Source organism: Melanerpes formicivorus, unplaced genomic scaffold, assembly GCF_026170545.1.
Source record: "Melanerpes formicivorus ecotype bairdi unplaced genomic scaffold, bMelFor1.0.p_v2 SCAF_6, whole genome shotgun sequence".
Classification (NCBI taxonomy): Eukaryota; Metazoa; Chordata; class Aves; order Piciformes; family Picidae; genus Melanerpes; species Melanerpes formicivorus.
The window spans coordinates 20,063,972-20,082,444 of NW_027142358.1; the positions used below are offsets into that span (position 1 = coordinate 20,063,972).

At 43.6% G+C, this 18,473-nt stretch overlaps 1 protein-coding gene across 1 annotated transcript; it reads right to left on the reverse strand.

Moving 5' to 3' along the window:
• Positions 1-230: 230 nt before the first annotated feature.
• On the reverse strand, positions 231-17,109 carry SNCG (synuclein gamma). The gene is made up of 5 exons (XM_068139250.1): positions 16,790-17,109; positions 11,666-11,707; positions 10,554-10,681; positions 1,831-1,917; positions 231-638 (listed from the first exon to the last, which is right to left on the reverse strand). Exons 1-5 carry the CDS (start codon positions 16,908-16,910, stop codon positions 618-620), a joined length of 399 nt encoding a protein of 132 aa, XP_067995351.1. The 5' UTR covers positions 16,911-17,109; the 3' UTR covers positions 231-617.
• Positions 17,110-18,473: the final 1,364 nt, after the last annotated feature.

Here is an 18,473-nt window from a genome sequence, read left to right on the forward strand (position 1 = left end):
GTGAGTATTTAAGAACTGAAACCTCCGCTTTTCAGCCCCGATGGAGAGGAGCTGGCATACCTCCACTAATGACTGCAAAAATATGATTTGTCATTATTCCCTATCTTTTACATGATAATCTAAGGCCCTTCCTGTCCTGAGATCCTTGTATTTTAATACCACACTTTCACAGGCAGGGTTTGCAAAGACCAAAGTCTAAACCAGGCAAACGAAACTGACAAAAACATAAATGTGTTCAAATACCTTTTTTTTTTATTAATTAAAATAACAAAAATTCCATGATACCTAGAGATCCCAAGTGCCAGTGCAGATGGACACCAAACACAGGTCTGTGAGGCCGACCAAAACACGCGATGCGAGCGGGTCGGGAAGCCACGAGGAAGGTGGGGAGCGAGACACACACCTCAGTACATGCCAGTACCTTGCTTACAAGCCAAGGAATCTGGTTTACATATGCTGTACCATTGGATTGTAAGGCAAGTGAAAGACTACAGAGCTGAATGTAATTAGCCTATGGAGAGTGGGATTTTCCTGTTGTAGTGTTAGCTAATATTTCCATTTAAGCTCTTGGAATGCTCTCAGAATGTTCTCTTTTGAACTAGAAGTCCCTAAGTTGATTAATTGCCTTCATTTTCACCCTGTAGGAGAAGACAGACAGGAGAACAGTTAAATATTTCCAATGGAAAACATATAAAAATAAAATTAGGAGAAAAATCAGTGGTGATAGTCACTGCACAAATCCACATAAGTAAGTTACAAACCAATGAGGACTGCAATCAGTGCAGAAAATAAATTAATTACCCAGTCCTTCTGGGAGCCAGATACACTCCACTGCAACTCAGACCTCCAGGGGAAAACAAGGATGTGAGTTCACATGGGGTGGAAGTCAGGCTAATGCAGAGCTGGGACGTCACAGACAGGAGTCTTCTGCCTTCTGCTGCCATCTTTGCCTCCCACCCTGACACACAGCTTGACATTAGCACTTGGGCAACCATCAAGCCAGTAGGATTAGCAGGGCTCATTTATGTGACAGGAACCAGGGAGGAAATGGTTGGTGGACAGTGCTTGGTGTACACTGAGACTTCTGGGAGCTTCAGACACCATAAAACCAGTCTGGGCTTCAGAGAAGCTGAGAAGCAGGGAATTTGGGTACATGCAATCCTGTGGGGCTTGTGGAATTGGCAGACAAAGGCCTTAGAAGTGAAACTGTCAGGGAAATAGCATGGGAGAAGCATTTGTCCCTTTAAAGTATCCATGTTGGGCAATAAGAGATTGTTCTTTCTTGTTCATGAGCTGAAATTTGCCCAGAAACTTTCATTTGACCCAGGGCTTCAAAGGGACACTGCAGGTAGAATAGTTTTAAAATTTAAAAGAACTAATTTAAATATAGACAAAATATAGAAAAATCTATTTTGTTATAGAAAAGCCCATAGGAAAAAGTCTAACTTGCTATAGAAAAATCTATATTGCTGTCCAAAGCTCATCTAAAGCATGGCTGCAAGCCACAGGAAAGCATTAGCTATTATTTATGCCTTTACCACCTCGAATCCACCCAAACCAGGCAGCAGTTTACAATCTGTCCAATTTGTCACTCATGGCAAAGTCTTGGACCCAAAAAGGAGGCGGCAAAAGTGAGAACTGATGGGCTCCACTTTTTTGTCAAATAAATTGCCAAAGGGAAATGCTGACAGGCTCCACGTGTGGCAGATCTACAACCATGGAAAGCAAAGGGGAGAATGACCTGGGGAGAACCGGTAAGCCAGAAAACCCCAGATGTGGTCTTGAGAGCCCAGGGGTCACAGGGAGGTCACAGCCGTGACATGACCTTACCTCTCCACCGCTGCCTGTGCTGGCCTCCAGAGCCCCCTCCCCTGCTGCCTCTGGCTCCTGAGCTGGCTTCGGTGCAGCCAGGTCCTCCTGCCAAGTCACAAGAGAGGTGTTTGTCCTTACTGCCACATGCAGAGTCATTGCCCTAATCTTAGCCAGACTATTTGAGCAGGCTGCATTAAATGGGTTTGAGCATGACACACATAAATAACATAAGGGGTTTACTAGATGGCAAATATTGATCAAAACCCTTTTTTCTGTTGTTGCAGCTTGTTAGAGCAGATGTCTAGGGAAAAGCAATTCAATTTCTTACAGCTGGGTTTAGAGTCATCTTCATACAGAAAATCAGTTCTTTTCCTGAATTTTCTTTCCTGTTACCGAGACCAGTTGTTTTCAGTGTGAAGAAAGCTGGGAGGAACAACTAATGTTACCTAGAGGAAGACAGGTTATACCCAGTGTTTCCCCACATCATCTCACGTACATCCTAAGTGCTCATTGCATAGATGAATGCCAGATAGAGCAGTATTGTGATAGCATTATAGTGTCCTGCCTCAGATGAAATTGCATTATCCATTATCATTTCTTTGTGCTTGAAGTCCAAGTGTTTTCATAACCACTTTGGGCTCCTTTAGCTACTTGCCCACATCTTTCAGCTACCTTCCTGCTAAAAGAAAAGGAGGAAAATATTACATTACTAGGCAATTACTTTAATTGCGATTTGGCCACAGGGGAAGGGAAGGCAAAACTCCTGACCATATTAGATGTGTACAGGGGAGGGATAGAAAGCAGCAATGCAGCTGCATGGAATCAGTAAGCAGTAGCAGGAGGAAACAGGAAAAGCAGAACCTCTGTAGTCCAGCCCCACATCACCAGAGCTCTCTACTAGATTGAAGCTTCTCTGTTCCCTATGAGCACATTTTCCCAGCAGTATCCCTGCATTTTTATTCTCCTTTCCCACATGAAGTTAACAATGCTGTAGAAGAAACCTGAGACACATAGGCTAGGAAAATTTTGCATAAAAGGGAGACATATAATTTGAATTTCAGTATTTTGGAAACATGATGCCACAGCCTTCCCTGGTGCTGCTGCAGATACAATGCAAATCAAATGTCTCTGTCAAACCTAGTGTAAACAAAACTGTATGCTCTGTGTGTTTTGGAAGACTTCATTCTTCATTTTCACATGCCCTTGTTTTTCTTCCCTGTCACAATTCTCCTCAGTAGAATATGCCTGCTGCTTTTAGGACTTAATTAGGGAAGAGATGATGTAAAAATAAAAGGAAAAAATAGCCATCTTTCACAGAGCTACATAGACATAAGGTAGAACACATGAAAATTTTAACTGGAAATTTGATTTCACATCCATTTTTGGCAGGAAGGGGAGCTGGGAGATGGAAGCACTGCAACTTGTCTGTCCTTCCACAGGCTTCCTGCTTTCCACAGAAGTTACTGTTAGAGATCAATCCACAAAAGAAAGAAAATTGCCAATATACCAGTCTCAGCCCAGCGCTGATGGCTGCTGCAGATCCAGGCACTTCCTACACCTCGCTGCTGAGAGTCAATAGATTTGTGTATAGAAAAAGTTATGCACTGGGGCTGTCATCAAATGAAAAGCACAGTTTGGTTGGTTTGTCTATGGTTTTGTTTGTTTGGGTTGGGTTTTTTTGTTGTTTGTTTTTGCTAAGAAATGCATCCTTCATTTGCGTCACATGGTTAACTGAAACGACTCTTGCTAGTATCAACTTGGCCCATGCCAAGCAAGCCCAGGAAACCTAATGATATCAAACTGTGCACATTGCTGAGAACAGTTTCAAACTCCAGCTCCTGGTGCAGCAGGAACCTGAGGCTGCTGGGGAGAGGCCACTGCTCTGATGGAGACTATTAGTCACAGCCCTTCTGAAAAAAAGCCATCTTTCCTGTTGTTACTAAATAGAGCTCATTATGAATTTATGGAGGCTGATCCAATCTCCAAGTTTTACCTTTACATGTATATGTGGCCATATAAAAGGCCTATACCTTGTAATTCAGCAGTGCACTTTGGGCTAAAGCAGGGAAATCGCCTCAAACTGTATTTTGAAGATTTACAAGCAATTTTGTTCAACTGCCAGGTGGAAAGTAACTTGCAATGCAAACCAAGTGCAATAGCTGCAACAGTAGGTTTTTCAAAGGGCTTCTGAAGGTAGGGTTACAAGCTGCTGTGTGAAATTGTGAAGGTGAATCAAAGGCAACTCTGCCTAAGGCACTGAGCGACATTGGGAAAACCTAGGGACAACTCATAGGAATATAAAAAGAAGTGCAGTGAACCCCATCTTTCTAGGGGGCATGACCACCTATTCTGCACATAGGCAGGGAGCTCAGCTCTGGTAGGTGTGAAAACAGTCATGGGAAAAGGGATCACTTTCTCAGGACTATCCTCAGGACACTGTATCCAAGAGCAATGAGTGGGCTGAAGCATCCTTGTTCGGCTATTGTGCTGCTCATTGTATTCCTTAAATTGTGTGTTCTGCCAAGACTCTACTTCAGAAGGATATAAGTGACTCATCCATCTGTTTTTAGAAATGGAAGCAACCATGTCTTGGGAGCGTGTTTCTAAACTGTGGTGAGGGAACTAGCACAATCACAGGATGAAGAGGTGTCAGGTCATGTTAGGGGCATCTCCTCACAGCCTTTTTCTCACACACTTCCCACCCTGCCCAGAATAGCAAGCATGAGATGAGGAAGGGCTGCGTTCTTCACCTGGGTGTTGGCTGGCTGGGGCTTTCAATGACTAGTCAGGAAAACAATATACAGAGGAGGATCATGTGATGTTAGGGTCTTCACTTTGGATGAACAGCCAGAAATTCCTGGGTACCAAGAGCAGCTATAACACTGCCTCATTGTGGGATGCTGGGCAAGAAAGCAAAGGTGAAAATCCACCTTCTGTGGAGGACAAAAATTATTTTGCCATTCTTTTCAGTATTCATCTCCAAATTAAAAGCAGTGAAATGTTCTTACAAAGTGCCATGGTGCAACCATGAAGTAATCGGTAATGCTCCTTCTGCTTCTAAACCACAAGCAGATTTTTTTCCCCCTCAGAAATTACATATTGCTTTAGAAAAAGTATTATAAATGAAAAAACTCCAAACCCTGAGAGAGAAAAAGAAAGTAGCTTAACATAATAGAGAAGTGAAACACAAGACCTTAAACTTAGAGGAATACTATACAAGTTTTAATTATATAAGTTATATGCAAGTTTTCATATATATATTAATACAGTAAATATACACCATAGAAGATATTACATATATTAAAATACAGTATTTAACTAAGGTTATGAAAAGTAGCTGCCTGGTAAGATATCACTAATGAAAATCTCAACAAAGACCTGCCATTTATACAAATGACATGTTAAGAGGCATAACAGAGCATACTAGAAGTTTCTGGGTTCAAATATTTGAGTGTGCTTTTTAAAAACATTTTAGAAGTCCACAGATTTGGGGGAAAAAAAAAGATTCATTACAATTTGGTTCTTCAGATTCCTCTATTTTACAGGTTCAATGGAACTCCCTTTTTTCAGCTCAGCGGCTGTGTTGTACGTTCTGCTGGCTCACTCCACACACGAAATGAGATTTATACTTTCAGCCATATTACATTATAGGCCAGTGGGGATTTTTGCCATCCTCAAAAAATTCTGAGCTAGACAACCTTATCAGGATTATCTTCCTTATCTAACAGAGAAAACGAGAAAACATGCAGAGTCTAAATGTTGGGTTCTGGAACATCATCAAAAAGTCAACAAGTGCACTGGCAAGAAAGTTGGGGGTTTGTTTGTTCGTTTTTAAGGCTGTAAAAACAGGGAGCTTTACTGTCAACCTAATCTGCTACAAATTTAGCAACCTGCAATGGGGCATCAGTTGCATGAGGCAAAGAAAGGTTCAGCCTCCTGTAGTGCTCTTGACCTTGGGTGTTGCAGCAAAAGCAGCACTAATTGGCAGTATCCCCAAACCACTCCCTTGCAAATCTTCAGACAGCCTGACAGGTTCTATGGACAGGCTGTCCTGGATGGCTTTTCGGCTGAATGTGCTCAGAGTGATGCTGACAGCTCTGACTAAGAGGTCAACCCATAATTAAAGTGAGTAGTCCCACTGACAGGACAGACAGATGGGTGCACAGGATGCCTGTCTTCCCTGCAAATCCAGGTGGACTCTTGGGGTAGCTTTGTTTTCATCCAGCTCAGAGCCAGTCTCTCTTAGGTTTTCCTGGGGCTGCTTATACAAATAATACATATTTAATATGTTTAAATGTTTACATTGTTATCTTACGGGATTACAGGGGCACAGTCTTCAGCCATGAAGTGCACAGAGAGTCCTGTGGCCTTTGTAGCTCCACCAGTGCCATTAACAGCTATTCTGCATGTGAAAAATCTATGCCTGGCTGCACTAATGAGAGGAACACAGTGCCTGTGGGCAGAGTATGCCACTCCTTGATGGTTTTGCTGTCTCCCGTGTGTCACGGGGTGCTGAAGGATACCATTGGGATGCATCACCGCATCAGTGAAGTACAGTGAAGCTTGAATACAAAAGGAGAGTTTTGATTATTTATTCTAGGTAATTGTAAGGTGCTTCAGCTGTTGATTTCCCTACTCCTCCTGCTCAGCAGCTCTGCCTTTGGTGGCCTCTCAGATGCCCTTGGTTACACTCTTGGGTGGCACTTTTCCTGCCCAATCTAACTTCAACAAGGGAGGTGACTCCTCAGTTTCTGCTTCTAATTCCGTTGGTGTGACTGTCATAGCATTGTTCACATGATTTAAGTGAACAGAATTAAGGCCATGAACATCAACTATTTCTGTTCAAAATGTGCAGCTATTACAAAAGCAAGCAGCCGTGGTGCAGGCGTGGTACCTGTATGCTAGATCAAGCACAGAGAGAAATGCTGTGATCCAACAAGCATGCCCAGTGCTGCACATAACCGACAACTTCTCAAATCATTAGTGCAGTGAGATAAATAAAAAGAGCAAAGTCAATTCAAAATGACAGACCCATGAACTGGCAACAAAACCATATAAAAGCTGACAGGGCAAATAGATCTAAAGGGAAGATCTAGGTGGAGGGTGTTGGGAAGCATCAGCTAATGGGGAAATTCTTCTAGTCCCCGGGGGACATTTTGTGAGTCTGTGCGTGCACACACGCACTTGTTCCCAACCACGTGGTGTCTGCAATGCAGCAAACTTTGTGCTGTGTCATACAGAAGAAGAATTAATCCTCTTCTAAGACAGGGATATTTAGCAGGTGGTTAGCTCACTGAAGGCTCTTAACGTCCACCCCAGGGACTGGTGTGGATGTAGAGCCACAGACAAACCACATTACTGGTGGGTCTCATTACTGTGTATATGGGGAAAAATGCGGAGAGGTTATGAGCTTTCAACTTACATGTTTGTAGAAAATACTTTAAACCTCCTCCAAATCAGTCAATACTTTGTTGCACTCAGCAGTGCCCAGCCATGTTTCAAAGCCCTACAACGCTATGCTGACACTACTTGAGGTTGTCCTTACCTGTTGCTTGGCACCCTTCCATAAGCATAGAGTTACTTCAGCCCCATTTCCTTCTGCCTGTCTCTGAGTGCTCCCAGTAAGGACAGCAATGAGCAGCAGGCTGCCAACTGCCCCATGTAGAATTCTTCCCCATGGCTAAAATCAGCAGAGATCAACTTCCTCATGGCTGCTACCCCAAGCAAAAGCCAATCCAGAATCCTTAAGAGTTCCCCACTCATTGCTAGTAGGTGTGTGCCACTGATCCCCACTGGCAAGAGCAGATTAAATGTAATTGATATTAATTTTGGGAACACTGAGCTGGGGACATGCCTCTTAGGCCACTCAACTCCCCAGATTTCAGTTGTCCCATAGCACTGCTCAGTGCCCTGCATTCACACAGATTTGTAGGAGCTCTGAAGAAGCCCTCTATAAAGTCAGCAAGGAACAACATTAGAGAGAGTTGAAAACAGAAAAGAAAAATACCCCAGACTTTGGCAACTGCTCTGTGCAATTAGAAAGGAGGAGGAAGGGATGGAGCATGAATGAGTCTGAGGACTGGATGTGACAGCTCTCTCAAACTTCAAGGGCTGAAATTCTTGTCCATAGTTCCAGGATTACACTATTAAAACAGTAGGCATTTGCTTTTTAAACATCTAAGTGCTATCCCTTATCACTCTTCTCAGTGTATCTCCAGTGGGTCCCTAAAATGCATTAGAATCTAGTGCTGCTACTGTCAGCCTTTGGCTGTATTTCCATTAGCAAATTGTGCAGCACAACAGAAGCAGATCTGGAGAGAAAAGAGCTGGTGAAAGGGCCCAGTACAGTCCCCCCACTCCATGGCAATTAACCATTCACACACAGAATCACAGAAACATTCAGGTTGAAAAAGAACTTCATGATCACCAAGTCCAACTGATAACCCTACTCTACAAGGTTCACCCCTAAACCATATCCCCAGGAACCATATCCAAATAACCTTTAAACACATCCAGGGCTGGCAACTCAACCACCTCCCTGGGCAGCCCATTCCAATGCCTGACCACTATTTCAGTGAAAAAAATTTTCCTGATGTCCAGTCCATTAGCAGTTGGGGTGCACTCAGTGTGCATACGAAGCTCTAGCTTTCATGTCATTGCTACCCTAAAGGTATCAAGCAGATGCAAAAAGGATGGTGAGGATGACTACCTCCTAATCTAAGATGAACTAAACCAGTAGAGTAGATGAATCCTCTGTTTCAGAGAAACATTATTCCTGAATTTCTTTCTCTTGCAACTTCTTTTGTCTTTCTTTTCTCCTCCTGTTTTCATTCTGCTGACTACCTCTGCTATTTCATATGACATCATGATACTGTACCCAAAGCAGTTTCCTGGTTCCCTCATCTAGTCTGCCCTTTGGCATGTGACACATGCCCCTTTTTTATTTCTTGATCAATCTCCCCATTTTAAGTATCTGCCCCATTTTTGAGGCAGACACCAAGGAAAGATAGCAGAAGGACAGTTTGGAATCTTAATGTTTTAACTCTCTGGAAAATGCACAACTTTTTTATGTTTCCTGCAGTCTGCATAACACAGAACCACTACTAGAGTAAAGGAATCACTGGTTTTCTAAGGGAGTACCTGCACAAGAATGGAAACAGATAACATCAACTGGTTTGAGCTCTGAAATCAACACCTGTAAGCTGTAGCTCACCAGTCTTTGAGAAGGAGCTCTCACTTAGGAAGAATGGGGAAGACTATTGCTACTACCCAGCCTGTGCCAGAAGTCGACAGTTTGGTATTTGCAGGACAGATTCCTGTTGTCAGCAAATTCCTAGCTCTCCTGGGTCAATCACCCTATGACTGGTCAGTCAAAAATGTAGGAAGGGGTAGCCTGACCCCATGGTCGGGAATCACTGCTTGCACTCCTGCAGCCTAACTCCTGCTGTTGCCCAGGGGAATAGAGATTAATTTTATCCCAAGGGCTTAGCAGAGCTTCTGTATTTGCCCTTTTCACTTGCTTTCAGGAGGACATTTTGCGTCACCCATAGCTGCTGTTCTCTTTTTCTCTTTTGTTAAGCTATTCTCTCAGGATTTATATGCTGTGTAGAAGTTTTGTTTCACATCACAATGTGTTTATGTGCAAATCAGGAAATTCATCAGCCAACCCTCTGAACAATTATAACAATTTTGGCCAGCCTTGCTTTGCTTGGATTCTGAGTTTGGATGACTTGTGACTCATCTAGCTCATGTTGCTATCAATGCCATTGACCACAGCTCTCTGAGGAGGGAAAACACACCCGAGCTTACCAAAGAGCTGCCAAATACTGTCCTTATGCACTGTACAAATGGTTGCTGTTTGCTACCACCCGGTGAGAGCATCCTCTCTAATGATGCAACTTTGCCTTCATCTAGTGAGCTGTTCTGCTCCTTCCCATGCCCCTTAATCCCCCCACTTGAAACAACTGTTTGTCAAATTAGGCTTCAGGACAGAAGACGTCTTGTCTGAGTCTGGCTTAATCTGTGGACTGTCATGCAGCCTTTATCAACAAGTCCTTGGCTGCTGTGCAAACCCGCGCAGAGCAGGAGGGCAGAGCGCTTGGCAGGACCTGGCTCTGCCTGAGTCGCTGCTGCCCTCTGCTGCCGGCCCAACGCCCGGGTCCTGGGGTGGGAGGGCACAAGCACTGGCCAGGAGCTTAGATCCCCTCCTTCACAACCGGCACATCCCAGATCTCTGACTCTGGCCAGGTGCTCCCTGCAGCTTGGTCACGTTTCTGTTCATGTTCCTGGGAAAAATGCTCTTCTACATTTGTAAGGAAATGGGGAGCTGGACCCTTACCAGCAGTGCCCACTGATGGGACAAGAGGCAATGGGACCAAATCGGTTGTGTCCAACTGAACACAAAAAGCTTCTTTGTTTTTCCTGTGAGGCTGGTCAGACACTGGCATGGGTTGCTTAGGAATATTATGGAGATATCAAAAACCTAACTGGTCCCAGGCAACCTGCTCTTATTGACCCAAAGGGGGGTTGGATTAGATGGTTGAGGGGTCCCTTCCAAATGAAACAATTCTGCGATTATATCAGGTATTTTACAGTAATATTAAACATAATATAAACCAGATATTGCTGAAAACCTCTTGTTGGATAGGAAAAAACTATCAACTGTAAATGTTTGCAGATATTTTAAGTGTAATTCAAAGACAACTGTCCTGTCCTGTGTATCACCAAAGAAACAAACATACCTTTTTTACAACACCAGTAGTGGCGACAATGGTCTCTGCTCCTTCTACAGTCTTGTTTGCCACTGTGTTCACACTGGCTACAACAGCTTCTCCCACCACATTGGCCTGCTCTTTGGTCTTCTCAGCAACTGGGATTTCAACAAAAGCAGGAAGTCAATGAGCTAGGCACTACCAAAAGGCATCTAGAATCATGGGGACAACAAATAATTGCATTGAGGTAAGAGAAGCCCTGGTGTAGTCTTTATTTGGAGTTTTAATGTGATCTTGTGTCTGAGTTTAGATCACGTACGTGAGCGATTTTTCTGAATCCAAGTGTTGCTCAGAGGGCAGCACTGCAATCTGTCAGGCTTTGTGAGCAACTGGAGAATGAAAAATTCACTGAGAGATAATAAGAGACAATTGTGCAAGTAAGGCATTTCACATTGCAGAGGGATTATGATCTCTCTGAGTACCTTCTATTTAATTTGACACACCTGGATTGAAAAAACAAAACAAAACAAAAGCAAAACCCAAACAAAAAAAGCCAACCAACCCCACCCCCCTCCACCCCCCAAACCCCCCCCACCAAAACAGCCAAAAACCAAGCAAACAACAACAACACAAACAGTAATCATTATGAAATTCTCCATTGAAAGGATTAATTCATCTGTCTCCAAAGCAGTGCATATGGCTGCCATGCCTTGGAGTTTGGGAAACCCAGAAGGATCCTTTGCAGCCCCTGACTGTGACCACCTGACAGGAGTATCCCCAAGGCCACAGTTTTGGCCATACAGGATCTGACGCAAGTAAACCCTCTCTGCATGCCAGACAGCACTCTTGGCATTGTGAAATGTCCAAACTGCTGTGAATCATCCAAGCCTGCCAAGTAACATTTGTTAGATTTTTTTTGATCTCCTTTACTGATTAAATATTTTTCCTATCCATGTACACTGCAAATACCAGACCCTGAACCATGGCTCCTGGCAAGCACCCTCCATTCATCAAGTGGAAAAGCCACGCAGATCAGTGGTGTCCCCCAAAGACCTTCTATTTGGCAGAAGCGAGGGTTTTGTCAAGAGGCCCAACAACATATCACAAGGATTTACACACCTCTCATGGGGCTATGCTCTTACCTGAGGTCACACTTTGCACTACACCTTCTTTGGTTTTGGTACCTGTGAAAGGAAACACATGGTACATCAGTGCTACCTGGCAAAGAACACTCCAGGTTCTGGACATGAATAGAATAGAATAGAATAGAATAGAATAGAATAGAATAGAATAGAATAGAATAGAATAGAATAGACCAGGTTGGAAGAGACCTTCAAGATCATCGTGTCCAACCTATCATCCAACACCACCCAACCAACTAAACCATGCAACCAAGCACCCTGTCAAGTCTCCTCCTGAACACCTCCAGCGATGGCGACTCCACCACCTCCCCAGGCAGCCCATTCCAATGGGCAATCACTCTCTCTGTGTAAAACATGAATGGCTTTCTGCTCTTCTGAAGTGCAGTGGGGAGCTGTGGTGCTTCTGGTACCTCCTCCAAACACAAAGGTTTTGTAGAGCAGGAAGAAGGGACCAGGTTCCTTCCCCAACAAAGGCAATGAATACCTTTGCATTGGCAGTTGAACTTCAGCCCCAAATTGTCTGGAAATATCCAGACTTGAAAAATCTTGATTATACCATGCTGAAATATGAAAATTTGTCCCTGGAATATTTACAAATGGAAAGAACAGTCAAGCAGAGGCAAATCAATGTAAAGCTAACTGTAAAAGTGGAACATAGATGAAGTCATCTGGGAAAATCTCACCTACTTCATTCACTTTTTTAAGACAAGCAGCTACATTTGCAACTCTCTCCTGCCTTTCAGCAGAATACTTGTCCGCAGTGGTCATTTAAAGCTTCCTTCTATACCTCTAAGAGTGGAGAAACTTAAAGCTGAATCTACAAAACAACCACCCACCTTCCACATACCTACATATCAGATTCCCACTTCAGTGCCTCAGCCTAGGCTGTAAGTGCCTGCTCACAGCAATACATAGAACACAGAGGTTTTTATCTCAAATTATGAAAGCCTTCCATATGTATGCTGGCATTGTAATTTATCTTGCTGTTCTCAAAGTACAAAAGCTAACAGGATGTGAAGGCATTCAGCTAGCAAGTCATGTAGCCCTTAAGGAATAAATAACCTCTCCAAGCTTGAAGTGACCTGCTGGAACTGATCGGCTATATATCCCTTCTATTTGTATACTGCAATGCATATGTTAAACCCTATGATAGATGGGCAGCCCCTGCAGAAACTAGATACTTTTTCATATTACAAAAATAAAAGATCAAATCTATCTCAGTTGGCTGTTAAATAAACATATGTCAAAAGGTTCCACTGATCCTACTTTACTGCATTTTGTAAACCATCTGCACTGATCCAGGTTCTTTTCAGGTTTCTCATATTGGTACCACAAAAGGATTTTTCTGGCCAGTTGTCAAAGTGATAGAAATAGAGACAGACAGAGGTACCAGAGCATTCATGGGTGTGGTGGGAGAAATCAACTACAAACCACATCTCATTCTCATTAACAGTCCCAAAGCAAAACAGGTGCAGTGCGCTGATAACAACAGATCCAGCCCAACTCTGTTCTGCCTGATACGTGTTACGTGTTATTGAATGTAGTTCTCAATTGTGGGTTTATTTTGGTGGCTGCAATGGTTGCTTGGGGCAGAACAAAGCTGGTCTATAACAATATGCCCTCAACATTTCACTCCACCCTCCCAAACTGTTTAAAGCTGAAGAAATTAAATTTTTCTACTTGGTACTTTTACTGCTGTAAACTGCAAGTCCTGATGATGTGTAATACCAGTACACTGATATAAACTGAGTTGAATAATACCCTTCATGTATGAATGGCACTGCAGTGAGCAAAGAAGGTGCAAGTCTCAAGCCATGAACACGAGCTCCTGAATGGGCCAAAAATCACACAGTTCAGTTGCCATCCTGCTTCAGTTTCCCTCTCAGTGCCATTTCAATAAAAGACTGCTCAATATTGTTTTGGCACACAAGGTTTTCTCACATCAGACACAGATACACAAGCTTAGCCCTTCTTTACTGTCTTTTGGCCAAAGGACAGTTGTTAGGTAACCAAAGCATGTTTTGATTTAAGATAAGTGTTTGGGCTCAACTCTTTTGCAGAGGGAGGGGAGTGTAGGTTGCCATATCCTCTGATCAAAAGTAATTCCAGAAAGGAGGGATGCAGATAGAATAAAACCTTCTGAATCCATTTCATGACAGAAGCAATGCCATTGGGAAGCATCACTGCTTCAGTCTGGTGAGAGGTTGCCACATCTTCCTAACCCGGTCTCCTGACCACACCCAATGACTCAGGCTCAGCATCCATTATGCACCACATGAAATCCGACCTTCTGCTGCATACCCTCGCCAGCAACCCGCATCTGTTGAATCAGAAAGCAATCACCTAATGCTCAATCTCATTTCACTCATTAGTCTTTGCCTGCAGCTTGTGTACAGAGAATTAAAAGTTCATGCATCCTGCCACTTCTGAGTGCTGCAAGTCATCTGTAAGAGCTTTGGTATCACAAGGGTGGGGGAGCTCAGTGCAGCGGGAAGAAGTTGGTCATAGAAAAGGATATTATGATGTGCTGTAAGTCCTGCAAGAGTTTGTGCTGGAGTCACCTCCCTGAAGTAGAGCTTGGTGCATTGGGGCTTTCTGCATCATGACAGTGAAAGCCATTCTGGAAAAACAGAAATTAATTTTGTTGAGGCTTCCTGAATTTAATATTGAACAGTGCCAATGATCTTATACTCAGTACACTGATGCAGCTTTATATTAACTTTCTTAACTACCTTCAGCATCACTTACCAGCTCTTGGGTACACATTAACCATGGAAGAATCCACTGACACTTTAGTATACCCAGAGGCTCTTATGACTGGAAGAACAGACTATCATTGTCTAAGTGCAAAGCTGGCCCATGCTACAGGTTTTCATTCTGTACTTTCATACACCCTCTTCTCTATTTGTTCAGTAAGCCACATGTCAGGGCAGGAGCACCCCACACTTGTGACTTCCCCAGTGATGGAGCACCTCTAACCAGCCCAGCTGTGAACTGCATTGCAGTGTTAACACAGGAGGGAGGCATATCTGGCCCTGCCATGGGTTGTAGGAACTGAACCTGCATGGCTCAGAGGGGAGGGACAAAGTGGTCACAGTGTCCTGATGACACTGCCTACTTGAGATGGGTGCCTCTGAATGAGCATTATCTTTTTTTTCCCCTGAGGTGGCAGCAAGTGACTCACCAGTAGTGGTGATTATGCCCAGACATCTGGAAGCCTCCTTGGAGAGCAGAAATGAGTTAATAGAAGCCTGAGCGGATGCCAGCGATCCACTTCATCCATCCCAGGCTCTGGGGGTTTTCAGCCCTTTCCTGATGTTCTAGAATGACCATCAAGCTTTTGTACAAGTATTATTTTCTCCTAGCATCCAAAAACTCAGTTTGTGTCTCATAACACTCTAGACCAAGCTGCTGGGATGGGGATCCACAAATGAAGAAGCAGGGAAGGAACAGTTTGGGGCTCTGATTAACTGTTCATGTGGCACAGAATGAGAAAGGGCAGCATGAACAACGTACTAATCGTTCCAGTTTTAATCGATATACCCAGCCTCCAACTTCTCTGCTCATTTAAAAATCAATTCTCTGAGCTAATCAGCATCTTTTCCTGCCTGGGAAAGACTGAATTTTCCCCAAAGGACTGAACATCCTCCAGTATGCAACGGGAACTGAATCAGATCCAAGACAAAACACTACCCCAGGCATGACAGGGCAGGAATCAGCAGTATACCAGCCAAAAAATAAAAGGAGAAAACACTTAATCCTTGACCCTTAGTTGATCCTCATTCAGAGATTCAGGCTTTTAGCAGGATTTTCAAAACTTCACTGAAAAGGTTAGAATCTCACGAGCAGACTCTGTACCTCTTGGCTGTGCACAAACTAAAACCAGGTCACAGTAGGGAGATGTACAACATGATTGAATAGAGATGTGAGGAATTCTGTATAAAAGTTTAGAATAACCATTTCTGACATCTTTTAAATCAAGATGCATTTGGAGCAGTAGCTATGCTGCAGTAGATGTAGCATGTCACAGCTATTATGGTCAATTTTTTAAAGGGATGCTCTTTACCTCTTTTTTTCCTTCTGAGTCAGCTTCAAATTGAAATGTGAACTGTTACATACATTCATTTACAGAATGTCAATACTCAAGTACTCAAAATTTTGGGATTAAGACATTACATTCCCAAATCTACTACACATATCATTTCTATTTCATTTCTAATGCACAAACACATTTCTGTATCTATTGTCAATAGAGCTGCTTTAAAGGGAGTAGCTACATATAGCTTTGGAGGGTGCAGCATGACAGCAGGAAGAACCAGCATGTAAACTTTCCTACTAAAAAAAAATCCCTCTCTTCCTCATCTAGCAAACATAAAAGCTGCATGAAGTGAAGTGATTACTGCACTGCTGATTACCTCAGCGGTGAGGTAATCAGTCTTGGGAACGCAAGACTCCGTAAATATTATAGTATGTGGACTATCTGGCCATCCAGCCATATAATTGCATATGCTAGATAAAGGAGCTAGCAGGTTTCAAGGGTCACCTTGCAAAGAGAGGTTTCTGAAACAGCTCATTAACTTTGAGGTCTCACATGTGCTGTTTTCCAGATCCTATGCTTTGGTCAAAATGAATTTGGGTGTCTCTTGTAAAGTAACATAACGCAGGAGGGGCAACAAGACAGGTCAGTGAACAAGAAAAAGGATTTCAGGATAAAATTGCATGTTTGTGGGGAAACAGATGCATCCTGCAATCCTCACTTAACACTGCTGGCTCCTCTCAGGGACCTCCTTGGCTTGCCTCTTGCAATGTGGAGGTGATATGAAAGACCAGCAGTGGTCAGATGCTTGGAGAGTGAGTGACTCTACATGGAAACAACCAGTGAATATTCATAACAGAAACCTTCCACCTTGGTATCTGCTCCATTTCTACATCTAATTTACAGCTGAGGAAATAGAAGCACTCACTCCAGGCTCACACAGTGACTGTGACAGAGCAGGGGATGTTATCCAGAACTCCTGCCATTCACTCCCAAGCTTTAGCCACAATATAATTTCCCCAGATTTTCTCAGAGACAATCTATGGGGCAGTTCATGCTCAAATGTAGATTGAAAACAGTTCTCTTACCTACATACATCACCCCTTCTTTAGTCTTCTCTGCAGCCTCTGTCACTCCCTGCTTGGTCTTTTCTGCAGCTGCTACCACACCTTCTTTAGCAATCGAGAAACCTTTCTTAAAGACATCCATTCTTGTTGCTTGGTAGTGTGCTACCTAGATGATCTGAATGAGGGACAGCAGCAAAAAGCACCGCAAGACTGAGACTGCAATATGCAGCCTTGCCCTCGGTGAATGCTCAGTTTTTCTGTTTGTCTCTGGCTTTGCTCTTACTGCTCTGCTGGATGAAGGCAGTGTGGCAAACCTCACAGCCGTTGCTGGCTCTTATTGATGAAGTGTGCTGCAGTGTAGCCAATGCCTGTGAGCAGCTGATACTGAAATATTAATGATATGGATCTGCTTGGGAATATTTAAGAAGGGAGGGGGAAAGGAGGAGGATGACATCGGTAGGTAAGGGACTATCTGGAAAATTTCCAGACAGATAAAGCTGTTAAGATATGCTGCAAAGCTCTCACTCAAGGATGCTCTTATGTGAAGAGGGAGGCTTTCCATCCGAAGACCTGAGTTCCTGAAAGGGCATCTCCCAGAGACTGCAAAGGGAGGCAAACACAAGCTCTCCTGGGTTTCCAGGGGCTGGAGAAAAGCTGGAAAGCTGGTAAAGTCTGTATCAAATAAAGAGGTTTCTTGGTCTGACAGTTACCAGATCCCACCCTGCACAAACAGTAAAAAGAACATTATTTCTAGTAAATAGTAAGAGCTAAAGGCAAGCAGCTCAAGTGAAGGGAGCTAAGAAGTTCCACTTGCCATGTTTGTCAAGTCTGAATACATTCAGTATAAACTATGGGTTTCGCTCAGCTGCACATGCCATTACAACAGTTCACTTCTGAAAAATCAGATGCCTGTTGAGGGAAATCCTGTTTCCTATTTGTTTCTCTGAGTTGCTGTAGACAGAGCTTTACTCTGGTGCTGCAGAGTTAGATGACATTTTACACTGAGACCATGATTCACGTTGGAGGTCTGTGCTGCAGAGCACAGTGGGATGAGGAAACCATCTAGCAGAGAACTAACTGAGGAAATCTTACAGTCTGCAGAGAGGATTCATCCAGCCTCAACACCTTGCTTGGAAAAAATACTGAAGCATACGATCATTAATCACAGTTGGGTGTTCTAATGTGCTCAAACTCAAGATAAATTCTTTTCTCAAGTAGATCCTGAGTGGTCCAAAACAGTTATTGTCCCACTAGCAAACTGAAATCCAGTACAGGAAGGCTGGGGAAGGACTTGTCAGGATCTCAGGTAGTGATAGGACTAGGGGGAATGGAATGAAGATGGAGGTGAGGAGATTCAGGCTGGATGTGAGGAGGAGGTTCTTCACCATGAGAGTGGTGAAACCCTGGAATGGGTTGTCCAGGGAGGTGGTTGAGGCCCCGTCCCTGGAGGTGTTTAAGAGCAGGCTGGATGAGGCTCTGTCCAGCCTGATCTAGTGTGGGGTGTCCCTGCCCATGGCAGGGGGGTTGGAACTAGATGATCCTTGTGGTCCCTTCCAACCCTGAATGATACTATGATACTATGATACAAGCACCTGTGAAAACAAGCATTGGTGCAGTAATATGATTATTTCTATTTATTACTAGTGCCACGTCTGAAACTACAGAAGCCATGGAGCATTGCTCTTTGGGCACAAACCCTGAGCAG

Bases quoted from the DNA above. Each gene is read 5' to 3' on its own strand.
- SNCG (XM_068139250.1), bottom strand. From the start codon at position 16,910: ATGGATGTCTTTAAGAAAGGTTTCTCGATTGCTAAAGAAGGTGTGGTA. The intron at 11,708-16,789 runs GTAAGAGAACTG...TTCCTTTCACAG, and splicing joins AGAAGGGGTGATGTATGTAG to GTACCAAAACCAAAGAAGGT. The intron at 1,918-10,553 runs GTATGTTTGTTT...GTGACTTGGCAG, and splicing joins CTACTGGTGTTGTAAAAAAG to GAGGACCTGGCTGCACCGAA.